Below are 13,363 nucleotides of genomic sequence, written 5' to 3'. Positions count from 1 at the left end.
TTGTCAGTAATGCCTGCCAAGCTTGAAGGCAATTCATAAAATGCTTGTGTCAGTAATGCCTGCCATGCTTGAAGACAATTCATAAAAATTTTGTGTCAGTAATGCCTGCCAAGCTTGAAGGCAATTCATAAAAATCTTGTGTCAGTAATGCCTGCCAAGCTTGAAGGCAATTCATAAAAATCTTGTGTCAGTAATGCCTGCCAAGCTTGAAAGCAATTCATAAAAAGCTTTAGTTCTACAAAAAACATACAGTATATATACACGATACAACACCAATAAAGGGCATATCTCTGGAAAAAGTGAACAAGTGCTTGGTAACAGAATAACATGCACCTGTTGTCTGCAAGCCATTAGTATCCACATACATGATTCTCCCAGATGAAGGTGTCTCTTGTTCCTCACTGAAAACCTGTGTACACAAAATTATAAATGACAGCACCCCCCCTTCTTTTCACAACTTGCTTCCAGGGTGGCATAGTTGTAGTAATACTGCTGGTGATCGTGTGTCTGTGAACTGGCTTGAACAGGGATATAGTAAGCCATACAGGTCATGTATGTGCATTTATTCATCCTAAAATATAAATTGTTATTTTTAAAATACTAATTTTGTTTAAGCAAAGTCTATTCAATCGTGATTATTGAATGCTCTCCACTTTCACTGTCATGAAGAAAGTTCCAAATGAAAATTATCAATCACTGTGGACTTTTACAATGGTGGCCAGGTACTAAACTGGGCCAGATGAAAATTATCAATCACTGTGGACTTTTACAATGGTGGCCAGGTACTAAACTGGGCCAGATGAAAATTATCAATCACTGGACTTTTACAATGATGGCCAGGTACTAAACTGGGCCAGATGAAAATTATCAATCACTGTGGACTTTTACAATGGTGACCAGGTACTAAACTGGGCCAGATGAAAATTATCAATCACTGTGGACTTTTACAATGGTGGCCAGGTACTAAACTGGACCAGATGAAAATTATCAATCACTGTGGACTTTTACAATGGTGACCAGGTACTAAACTGGGCCAGATAAAAATTATCAATCACTGTGGACTTTTACAATGGTGACCAGGTACTAAACTGCGCCAGAAAAACAGCATCTTGATTCTGATCAATACAATACAGGGTAGTAATGATTTATTTATCATCATGTGTATATTTCCTTGTGACATCACAGCATACAACATTTAATCCGGACTTTACTGGATCACATTGTTAGGCTGATCTCATCCAAAAACATTAACACACATAGATTCTGACACATCTTGGGGAATTTAAATAACATCCTTTCAAACAAATATTAATGTAAGATGCTCCAAACAAGTGAACAACTGCCACTTAAAGGTTTATAGAATCAAATTCAACAAAATTACACCTATTACTGAAACAGTCAGTGCTGAATGCCTGCATGACCTGTACGACCTTTACTACAGAATTGCTAATTTCAATCAGCATAAAACATCCCTATGATTGTCATCAGCTGGCTTCAGTGTCTGAAGTGTGTTGAGATGGATTATATACTATGTGAGACAAAAAGTAATTCTGAAATGTTTAAAGAGATGAATCGATTAATATAGAGCTCACTCAGCTTAAAACAAGACATGGTGTGTTTGACGCTGGTATTCATAGTTCATCGAGATGTCTATGTTTATCTCATGATGCTAAATTGCCAACCATAATATCACACAAATTCAATGATGGATGTAAACAGGAATTTCAGTGGTTGGAATAGAGTTCAAAGGACATATATAAGAACACTGCCCTTCCTGTAAAGGTTTTAAAATCTGCTACAGTGACAATTATGACATGTCGCGCAGCTCATTAAAGGAGACAAATACGTCATCTCTGAAAGCCATGTTTACAGAATATATCAATGTGGATAAAGATATATGTGCCAATACGATGTCTGAAAACTTTACTGGCAAACATCATGTCCAATTTATGGTAGCAGATTATTTTTCAAATTTAGTCAAAATAATGTTCTCCAACTCAGAAATTACACAAAAATTCTCATACAAATAGATGAGAACTACTCACATAGAGTCAGGCCTGAAGAATCAGTGAGTCATTCCAAGTTTCAGGAGGTATTTTAAAGTCATTAAGTTTCCCCATACTTTTCAAAGGTCACTATTGTGATGAAAGAAATGTACTGAGGGAGCAACAAGGTTCAAATAAGTCAGGGTTTTTTTGTGCTTGAATTTATCGTTCGCTGTAGCCCCCCAAAACAAGAATGAAGTAACTGAACATAAATCTCTCTCCTTATTTGACTCAAAGGCAGGTGGGAAGGTCAGGTGACAAGATAACAGTATTCCATAATGGGAAAACTCTGGAACCCAAGTTGCATAATCCCAAAATCCTTCTACACATGAAACTTCATCAAATAGGTTATTTATTAAGTCCTGCCTATAATCATAAAACTGCCCCCCTTTTTTCAAATGAATTGGACCATTTCACTTTAAATTTTCAGTTTAAAGATAGACCCAGCATAAAAACGTAGAAATATTGAGCATAAACAGATGGGAGTTTACTTCCCCCAAGGTGAGAGCTGCTCAAGCTGGTGAAAAATGGAATTCAACTACAAGACTGCTGGTGAAAATGTTCTGATCAGGTACAAGTGTTAGTAGCAACTGCTGACTGATGGGTTTAAGTGTTAATCCCTCTTTCCAGTCTCATCTGACTTCCATCTTAACAACATGAACTTTTATAACTTTTGTTGCTAAAACAAGCTAAAAGATGTTGCGAATATAGTTCTCAGCCAGGGAGAGGTGGATTTGAGAGGACATGGAGATGTTCTGAACAGATTTGAGAAAGAAATGAAATAGCACTTGCACAGCTAAAGACTGATATCCATTCCATCCATAAATAAAGTGAGGCCCTTAAACTATATACCATTATGTTTATTTACAAATATTTACAATAAATAATGGTTTATCTACAATATAAATGAAATTGTTTAGATAATGCATACAATCTGCATTGCATTATGAAATTCTGAAGTTGATCTGCAGACCCTATCCACATGACCTGATGGTAATGATTCCAGGTAGTCAAAGACAGGACAATGTGATGACTCAGACCATTAGTACTTTAGAAGTCAAATTGTGACAACAAATCACTTTTTCTTTCCCTGCCGGCCTATCTTTTCTTTTTTCCTTTTCAAGTGTTTTGGAACTTTATTTTTCCTTTTTTCTCTTTGTGCCTCTTTCACCAATTTCTTCCTCTCCTACAAAATATAAGTACAAGCAAAATATCAACATTATTTTTAAAAGAACTTGAACATTAAGCCCAATCAGGTTTACAAATAACCTGGCTAATCATCAATAACCTGGTTAAACATCAATAAAATGGCTGACCATCAATAACATTATTAACATCAATAACCTGGTTACACATCAATAAAATGGCTGACCATCAATAACCTGGTTACACATCAATAACCTGGTTAAACATCAATAAAATGGCTGACCATCAATAACATCATTAACATGAATAACCTGGTTACACATCAATAACCTGGTTAAACATCAATAAAATGGCTGACCATCAATAACATGATTAGCATCAATAACCTGGATAACCACCAATAACTTCCCTAAACATTCTATATTTTAAAATTTGTGCATGGTAATTATATTATTTTTACATTATCAATTTAATTCTTGTTATGAATTTCTATCATGATAATATTTCCAGTTAAGAATGCTTTAGTTTTCTGCAATAGTTTCACTTGCTTTGCAATCAGGTATCAAGTGATTAAAATTCATTTCTTTCATATCATTTTTCTGCAACAAATTACTTTTTCCCCCTTCATTCTTCACAATGGCATCCTATGAGATTTCTGATTCTCAACATTGGGAGGGGATAGGAATTGACAGCCAAGCTACACAAAAAATGGCCATAAAAGTAATTAAGAAATAACTCCACAGCTTCAGATTATTGGGGTTTATTTATGTTCTTGGTTTCTTTGACCATGCATCTGCTGACAAAGTGAAAACATTATTTAGTCCTAACTGAATGTCTGGTTGAATAATTCAACTATGCCAATATAGAAGAGTTTTCTTTTTTGCTGACAACACATATGATACTTACAAAGCCAAGTCCCAAATAAATTCTTGATAAATTCATTAACAGATGAAGTTGCATATCACACTGTATAAAAGATAAAGTAACATATTGCACTGAACTTACTTTTTTGCTGTTTGGTGATTCATTTCTTTGTCGATCCATGAAAGGTTTAGATTTATCATCTTGCTTTTCATTATCACTATCACTTCCATCATCTGAATCCTCATCTGTTTCATCCTCCTCCTCTTCTCCCTCCTCCTCAGAATCACTAGCTTTACCATCTCTATCCTTCCCAGCAGTAGTATCATTGGCTAGTAGTGCTGGTTGCTATGGTATAAAAAAATCTCTATTACCTAGCATTACAGAGTAGCTATGGTAAACTCTACATCTTGCATCTTTCATGTAATTCCATATGTAAGAAGACTTCAAAATGCCATACAATAAGTACCGTATATTCTCTATCCTTCATGTTGGACATACTTGCATGGCTTCCTGGTTGTTACCAACCCTAAATTCAGTGAGTCAAATACACACTGACTTGTAATCAACATAGTAATTTATTCTCCTCGATAAAGTATATTTAAATTTTTAAAAATGCATGAATGCCTGCTACAAACATATGTATATAGGTTTCATGACACGCAAGCATAGTCCTAGCTATATCATGTTAAGTAAATTTAGTTATCCACAAAAAGACATATAAAACAATGATAAAGGCAAAATGGTAAAATTCTTGATATACAAAGTTAGTTTTGGAATATAAACCCAACTTAAAAATAAAAGACCTCTTGGTATAAATAACATCGCAGAATCATTCCAGGTCAAAAAGGCTGCATCTATTATTCATCTCAAATGACAAGCAGGAGGTGCATCCCAGAGCCCACAGAGGGACAACCCTAAAGGAGAGAGATATCCCACAAATGTTGATCAAAGGAATGTTACCCATCTCTGACTGCTGTTGGTGCATTTCTACTGAGGACATATTTGTTTGTTTGCACTATGGGCTATATCATGTTAAGAAAAGCTGAGTGAAATGCCTTTCCCAAGGATACAATAAGGCAGCCAACTGGGGCAGGCTTGGGAATGCATCATACCTGCAACGTCTGGATACGAGTCTACAAATTGAGCTTCCATTGCTCACTGCCAAAGAAATGTGAGTGCCTTTCTCTATTATGTCAAGCCAGTGGACAATAGCTGGTCTGGGCAGGCATCAAACCTGGGACATTTGGATTAGCAATTGGATTCTATAAATACTGAGGTACGGTAGCTCCTCATCTCTGTACAACACTTAAGTTCACCATGCATATCCCCATCTATGTACTACAATTTAGTACACTATGCAGCTCCCTATCTCTGTACAACAATACAGTACACTATGCAGCTCCCCATCTCTATACAATAATTGAGTTCACTATGCAGGTCCACATCTCTGCACAACAAAGTTCACAATGCAAAGGGTAAAACTGCAAAAATAATGACATCTCATGCAGTTTTATAACCAGTATTCTGATTCTTTGTTGGATAAAACTCTAATCCCATCCAGGAGTCTTTTTTTGGGGAGTGGGTGGGTGGAATAATACATTTTACATCCCAGGAGTCCTTTTTGAGGATTATAGAGCATACACTTATGCAGTTTTCACTAAATAATGTTGTCAAAATTCAATTTCAATATGATTCTCTTGATTTTCAATGTAAACTAAAATTGTTAAATCATGGTGTAATATTCTTACAAAAGAAATGTCAATAAATTGATGCTAGTGAAAACATGAGATTATCTAGTTTTTGTCCACCTGTCCATTGTAGACTTCAGAACGTCTGTGTTAAGTTGGTAGTTCTTTCCACAATGTTAAGTGTGTTTGTGATTTGGATTTTTAATGTAGCTTTAACAATTTTTCAGTCATATCGCTACGATGTCTGCAGTGTGGCAGTTCATAGTGATGTCTAGCACTGGGGCATCATGCCGCAGACATGTAGCATGATGACCCACCCAGTCACATTATCCTGACACCAGGCTGACCAGTCCTAACACTAACCTCTTAATGCTGAGTGCCAAGCAAGGCAGCTGTCAGTACCATTTTTTAAAGTCTTTGGTATGACTTGGCCAGGAATCGAACCCACGACCTCCCGCATCTGAGGCGGATGCTCTAACCTCTGGGCCACCAGTGCGGTTCACAATGTTAAGTGGATACCATATATATATATATATATAAAACCTAGAGTAGCCATAATTCTTTGTGTATGTTGGAACCCACAATATGGTGTCTTCCTGTAAGAGGTAAACAGATGCAAACAGCGTGTGTGTTACAATAAGCTTAAGATTAAGCTTCCTTATGTACATGCTTTATAAATCAATGATTAATTTTTATTTGTCCGTAAATTGTTTTGCATTACTTTACTTCAATTGGCCTAATTCTTCCATTTTGTAATCTCATTTATACTGCTCAAAAGCCTAACAAAAATTACTCTTGATTGGCATATTACTTCTCTCTCACCTGCTGGGCACCTGTTAAGTCAGGCCGGAGCCCTGTCACAATCTGGTACAAGATCTGAAACAGAGATAATGAAATGATAATCAAGACAATGGGAAATGCATGCACAACAATCCTACATGTTGACATCATGAGCAAATTTCTAAATTAATCACCAAACATTGCCCCAAAAATAAGTGACTTGCTTAATATTTTAATACCAGAAAGAGGGTACATGATGGAATTTTCTATTTCTGACTGCTCTCATTCATGTTCTTTTGTTGGTACCAACTTTCTACAAGTGCTATGGTTAATTATTTGCCTCCTAGGATATTTTTTTAATCTTCATCAATCAAACCAAAGCCAAAATTAATCATCAACAGTATCAGATTACCATATATTCTAGAAGGTGCAAGATTTAAGTATGGATTTACTGGCTGAAAACTACAGGAAATCATCTGCTACAAGACGTGTTGCACCTCAGCATTTTAAATGCCCCAGGTCCAAAATGAATGGAAATTATGATAAAAATAAACATATTCAGTCTTCCCAGGACTTTAGAAAAAGGTTTTGCCATGGGTTGAGTATCATGACAAGAGGTCATTTATGTTTTGTTCAGCATGTATGGCATACCCTGAGTCAGTCAGTAGTTCAAATGCCTTATTCAAAAGCATGGCCAGTTTTATAACCGACACGCTGATAACACATGAAACAAGCAAAGAGCAAACTACTTGCACCAAAAAAGTTATTTATAGTAAAGAAACATACCCCATTCAATCTTCAAGACCCGGAGTCTCCTAACCCCTACATATCTGAGTGCACAACCAGTTATTCACCTTGTCAGAGGGACAAGAACTAGCTGATTTCTGTCCAGACGAGACCAAAGCCCACTGACTGCTTTCCTCTAAGAAAGCAGGCATTCTACATGTACACTCAAAGGGGACACTCCAAGGGATGAGGCCAAGTTCATCTGAGGTTGAGGAATCTGTCAAGTAGTCTGAGTTTTCTCTGGCCTTTCCCACCACTTGTTAGATATTTTGACAACAAAAATGTCAAAATATCTTAACTGGGGTGGGAAAGGTCACAGGAAACTAGGACTATCTGCCAAGTGAATAATTATTTTTGGGGATACTGACTACATATAAACTGACTTTATGGGTATTTTTATGTCTCTTTAACTGATGAGCTTTGATTGGAAAATGTGTTCTACTTTATTCTATATCTTTTGTTTTGAGAACTTTCTGACTTTAAGTTTTAGTTAACTACAGCAATGAGGTTCAAAAAGACCTACTGATAAAAGGCACAAGCATGTGATTTCAAAGTGTAAAACGTTAATGTTAGCAAAATATTTTTATGACTGAATAAGCAATAAAGTAATTGTCTGAATTTTTTGTTTGTATTAACTGTTATTTAGTCCTGTCTGTGTTTATGTTAACGCAATGTAGTAAACATTCCCATGTCAGACTTAGCTGTTGGACCAGTCCTTAGTTCCTACTGGTCCTCAACTAATCAGTCAAAAGCAAAATTGTAAGGCCCTGCCCCATTACTGGCCTGGAAAATGTATTCCTTGTAATTGTTTTGCAACTGATAAATATATAGTCAAGTTACCGTATTGAGTTTGAGTCTCATATTGTTGGTACAGAGTAAGAAATTGCATGTACAAAAGTTTTATATAATGAAATACACTGAACTTATTCATATACAGTTGCTAGTATAAGAACTGCAGCAGACAGGTGTTCCTGCTTACTACATCTGATTCAGTACGCCCAAACTGACTGGTCCAGTACTGTTACATTGTTAAAATCCAAAGGTTACATACTGGGTGAATCACAGTACATGCCTGGTAACTGTAGAGTTTAGCTAAGTTCAAAACTTCAAGCAACTTTTTTTCAAAACCATATAATCGTCATTAGTGAATTTTCAGGTGATAAAATTTCCAAGAATATTAAAGCAAATAAAAAGAAATTGCTCCAGTTATAATAATGATGATGATAACCCATTAATAGACTGGCATGGTAATATTAGAACTTATAATTGTTTGGACATTATACCTTATGTGAAAAGTAGTAAAAGAAGCAATATTCTGATAATTTGAAAATAAGCATTTTTAATTGTGCTGATGCAGACATTTTGGTAATTATGTTGCTTCCAATTATCAGGAAATGCTTCACAAGTCCTAGGTTAAAACAAATAAAATGCAACTCTTTATCTTTTGTCATGTTGGGGTCATATTGAAAAGACCTTTTTTGTCTGAAATATCATTTTATTGCAAAAATTTAGTTACTACACAAAAGTGCAAGCATGGGGTGTTTCCTTTCTGGAATCATATCTGTATGCTGTATTTTGGAACCAAATGAATGTTTTGTATTGATGACATCTTTCCATCTTCTTTATTCTGTTACATTCATTACAAATTTTTGCTGACTTTATTCTGGAGTGGAATTTCTTCAATGAAGTATCCTTAGCAGATAATGAGTAGATTCCACTTACTATCTAGCAGACAATAGCACAAACTGCAAAATATTTCATTTTGATTTAAATAAATTGCCATGTAAAAAAAAATTGATTATAGTATAAATGATTTGAGTTATTACTATCACACTGTTGCGTTATCTTGATTTAATGCTGTCAGTCTCTGTTTTATTAAACTGAATTAATCACTCTGCTGTATTTTCTCAAGTTAATAATATAAATCTCCATGGCTTTATCTCGAGTTAATACTACCAGACTATTTCATTATCTTCACTTAATACTATCAGACTGTTGTTGCATTATTCTGAGTCAATACTATCAGTGTTGTATTATCTTGAGTTAATACTACTAGACTGCTTCATTATCTTCACTTAATACTATCAGACTGTTGTTGCTTTATTCTGAGTCAATACTATCAGTGTTGTATTATCTTGAGTTAATACTACCAGACTGCTTCATTATCTTCCCTTAATACTATCACTGTTGTTGCATTATTCTGAGTCAATACTATCAGTGTTGTATTATCTTGAGTTAATACTACCAGACTGCTTCATTATCTGCACTTAATACTATCAGACTGTTGTTGCATTATTCTGAGTCAATACTATCAGTGTTGTATTATCTTGAGTTAATACTACCGGACTGCTTCATTATCTTCACTTAATACTATCACTGTTGTTGCATTATTCTGAGTCAATACTATCAGTGTTGTATTATCTTGAGTTAATACTACCAGACTGCTTCATTAGCTGCACTTAATACTATCAGACTGTTGTTGCATTATTCTGAGTCAATACTATCAGTGTTGTATTATCTTGAGTTAATACTACCAGACTGCTTCATTATCTGCACTTAATACTATCAGACTGTTGTTGCGTTATTCTGAGTCAATACTATCAGTGTTGTATTATCTTGAGTTAATACTACCAGACTGCTTCATTATCTTCACTCAATACTATCAGACTGTTGTTGCATTATCAGGAGTTTTAAAGGACTAACAATGCAGCTGATGAATCTGAATAATGTGGAAATCAAGCTTGAACTTTAGTGACTTTGTTCTAATTTGGTACAAATTACAATATGTATATGGATTTCTGAAATCAAGCTAGAATTTTTAATGACATTGTTATTAGTTGGTACAAATTACAATATACATATGGATTTCTGAACAGAAACCTTGGTTCAACCTCAAATTACCACTTATTTTACACTGCTCTCTTCAACTCTTTTGCTATCCAAGCAACAATTGCTTGCTTATAAGATGAAATGATAATCCAGCTTTTCTTGTACCAATAAATAAATTGATAAATGTGTATGTGATTTGGATTTTTAACATAGCTTTTTTAAAAAAAAAAATTCAGTCATATCGCTACGATGTCTACAGTGTGACAGTTTATAGTGATGTCTAGCAATGGAGCATCATGCCGCAGACATGTAGCATGATGTCCCACCCAGTCACATTATCCGAACACCAGGACAACCAGTCCTAGCACTAACTCCTTAATGCTGAGCACCAAACAAGGCAGCTGCTAGTACCATTTTTTAAGTCTTTGGTATGACTCGGTCAGGGTTCAAACCCGCAACCTCCCACATACGAGGTGGACGCAATTACCGCTAGGCCACCTGAGCGGTCAAATTGATAAATCAACAAATATATAAGTATTTGTAAACTAAATCAAAATGAGTTTCACACTTACCTCTGAGGTCTCCCCTTTCTTTGCTTTTTCAAAATCTCGCTCAAAATGTATCACCTGATCTAGTGTTCTAGGAATGTAGGAATTTTTGAAAACCTGCAATAAAAGTAAAACCATCACTAGTTCAGTTTTTGAAAACTATGGAAATGTGAAACAATGCTTGCAGTGAATAGGCTGTACATGATTACTAAATGATTTAATAAACATAGTGGCAGGCCATTTGAGCCCAGTTAACACATTTTGAAATAACGCTAATCTCGAACCTGTTATATTATTATTAACCTAAATAAAAATGTATGCCATTAATCTTACTGGATTTGCTAGAGGTGGCATCCTAAATTGTACAATGATGTCATTAAACTAGAGACTGTTAAAGGAACTTTCTGAAAGGAATCCAAAATACCACCATTTCTTCTTTGTAACTGCAGAGAGTTGAAACCAGATATTTTTGAGTGACAAAACATTTTTTCTAATTGGCTGCTGTTGTTGCCATATAGGATGTCCGTTTTTGTTGAAAACTCCATGTCAATAGAACTATTCATTTTAGAGTAGTAATCACAAGACTTTGATGATGACCATAATGGCAGCCATATTGAACATAAAAATTGGCACCATTTTTATTAGAACCACCAAGACACGATAAAATGTCTTGTTGTCAAAACCCCAAACAGATGTGGCATCTATTCTTGAATAGTGATTAGATTCCAAGATGGCAGTCAAAGTAACAATTGATGTCAGAGAGACATTGTTGTCATTGACACCAAACTGACACAATAAGAACTCTTCTGGTGAACATGCCCCAAAGATGACCATCCATCCATCTTGCAGGAACAGCAATAACAATATTTTCAAGATGATTCTCATTGTGCCATATGTTACGTCAGATTGGTGCCATTATCATTTAGGACCAACCAGACAACAAAATGTCTTCTTCTGAAAATCACACATGAATACATAACTTTTAGTTGAGGAGTAGCAATAAAGTTTTACAGATGGCTGTAATGGTAGCCGACTTGGGTATCAGTTTGGCGGCAAATTTATTTAGGTCGAACAAGACATCATAAGAAATATTTTGGTGAAAACCCCAAGTTGATATGATCATCCACCTAGGAGTAACAATAACAAGTCAAAATTGCCAACATGTAGGCCATACTGCATCTCAGATCTGTGTCATTTTCATCTCATACCAACTTGACTTCATATAAAGTCTTCTGGTGAAAACCCATGTCAATATGACTTTTCATTCAGGATGACTAGTGATAAGATTTTCAATATGACTTTTCATTCAGGATGACTAGTGATAAGATTTTCAATATGACTTTTCATTCAGGATGATAAGATTTTCAATAGGACTTTTCATTCAGGATGACTAGTGATAAGATTTTCAAGCTGGCTTCCATGGTTCCATACTGGATGTCAGATCTCACTGAGAAGCAAGTAAACATCATTTGTCTTTGTTGAAAACCTCATGTTCATGTGACCATCCATTCAAAAAAAGGAGCAGTAACAAGAGTTTCATAAAGGCTGTCTGAGTGGCACTATTTACATTTACAACTAGACTTTAGGATGATGAATGTCTGTAAAGTTCCATGATAACCCTCCAAGTAGTTAAGGAAGATTAGTGAGAACCTGGATGCTTGACAGTTGACCATCCCATAAGACCTCTGGTCTATGAAGAATTGTTGTTGTTGTTGTTGTAGGGTTTAACGCCATTTTTCAGCACACGATAGGCTATATATGGCGGCCAGTATTAATAGTGGAGGAAGAAACCGGGAAAACCCCGGAAAGAACCACCAACCCACGAGAAGCTACTGGCAAGCTTTCTCACATACCCACATTAGCCGAATCCGAGACTCGAACCCACGCAGACAGAGGTGAGATGGCAGTGATCCATAACGGAGAGCGCTTTAGACCACTCGGCCACTTGGGGCCCCCTATGAAGAATTTATTTATTACATGTATATCTCAGTGAATTAATGATTACCTAATTCAAGTTTAATTTCAACCTAAATTTAAAATTTTACATATTAGAAATGTACACTTTTAGCTGAAAGAAGCAGTGAAGTACTTCAGTGGAATTACAACCTTTTTTTTAAGAATTAAATGGACATTAACTTTGAAATACAGGTGCTATAAAACTTTCTTTATAGCAGTATTTATGTTTTCAAGTGGAATCAATATTCAACAAAAAAAAAACTAACTGAACAATCCATCAGGAATGACAAGTAAGCAATGAATACTGTAAGGCTAGTTTCACAACACAGCATAGCATATCTTTTTACATTTTTCAGCACAAGTTTTGATAAGGAAGTTAAAATTGTGAGAAATGAGTGCACAAAAATTTGAATTCTAATTGTGTGATTCCTGTTTTCTGCACACATTCAAAAACATGTTCATTTTTAAAACTCGATGGAAATCAAATCACTTCATCAAACAAGTTTTGTCTAATCATGTGGGAAGTTCCTGATTATTTGGCTTGTTAAAGTGTCAGTGGGTACCCAGGTACTCGAGTACCAGCCCATTCATAATCACCAAGTTAATCAAATTAGCATAGGGTACCAATTTAGTTCATGTGAAAGAAATGTTTCCAAGTTCAGATCAAAGATTATATATAGTAATGTCAGGAGTGAGTGAGATACAAAATAACAAGTACAGT

At 35.4% G+C, this 13,363-nt stretch overlaps 1 protein-coding gene across 1 annotated transcript in view; it reads right to left on the bottom strand.

Moving 5' to 3' along the window:
* Positions 1 to 2,884: 2,884 nt before the first annotated feature.
* The window catches only part of LOC149807050 (serine/threonine-protein kinase RIO1-like), a 49,566-nt gene continuing 39,087 nt past the window's right edge, over positions 2,885 to 13,363 (bottom strand). Inside the window, exons 13-16 of the mRNA XM_089961185.1 lie at positions 10,711 to 10,803; positions 6,566 to 6,619; positions 4,197 to 4,400; positions 2,885 to 3,231 (exon numbers count right to left, since the gene is read on the bottom strand). Of these exons, the coding sequence (XP_089817311.1) occupies positions 3,121 to 3,231; positions 4,197 to 4,400; positions 6,566 to 6,619; positions 10,711 to 10,803 (462 nt within the window). The 3' untranslated portion in view covers positions 2,885 to 3,120. The remainder of the gene's footprint in view (positions 3,232 to 4,196; positions 4,401 to 6,565; positions 6,620 to 10,710; positions 10,804 to 13,363) is intronic.

The sequence above is a fragment of the Sinohyriopsis cumingii genome, chromosome 1 (genome assembly GCF_028554795.1).
Source record: "Sinohyriopsis cumingii isolate HCF-2022 chromosome 1, ASM2855479v2, whole genome shotgun sequence".
Lineage (NCBI taxonomy): Eukaryota > Metazoa > Mollusca > Bivalvia > Unionida > Unionidae > Sinohyriopsis > Sinohyriopsis cumingii.
This window is presented reverse-complemented; position numbering and strand designations above follow the sequence as displayed.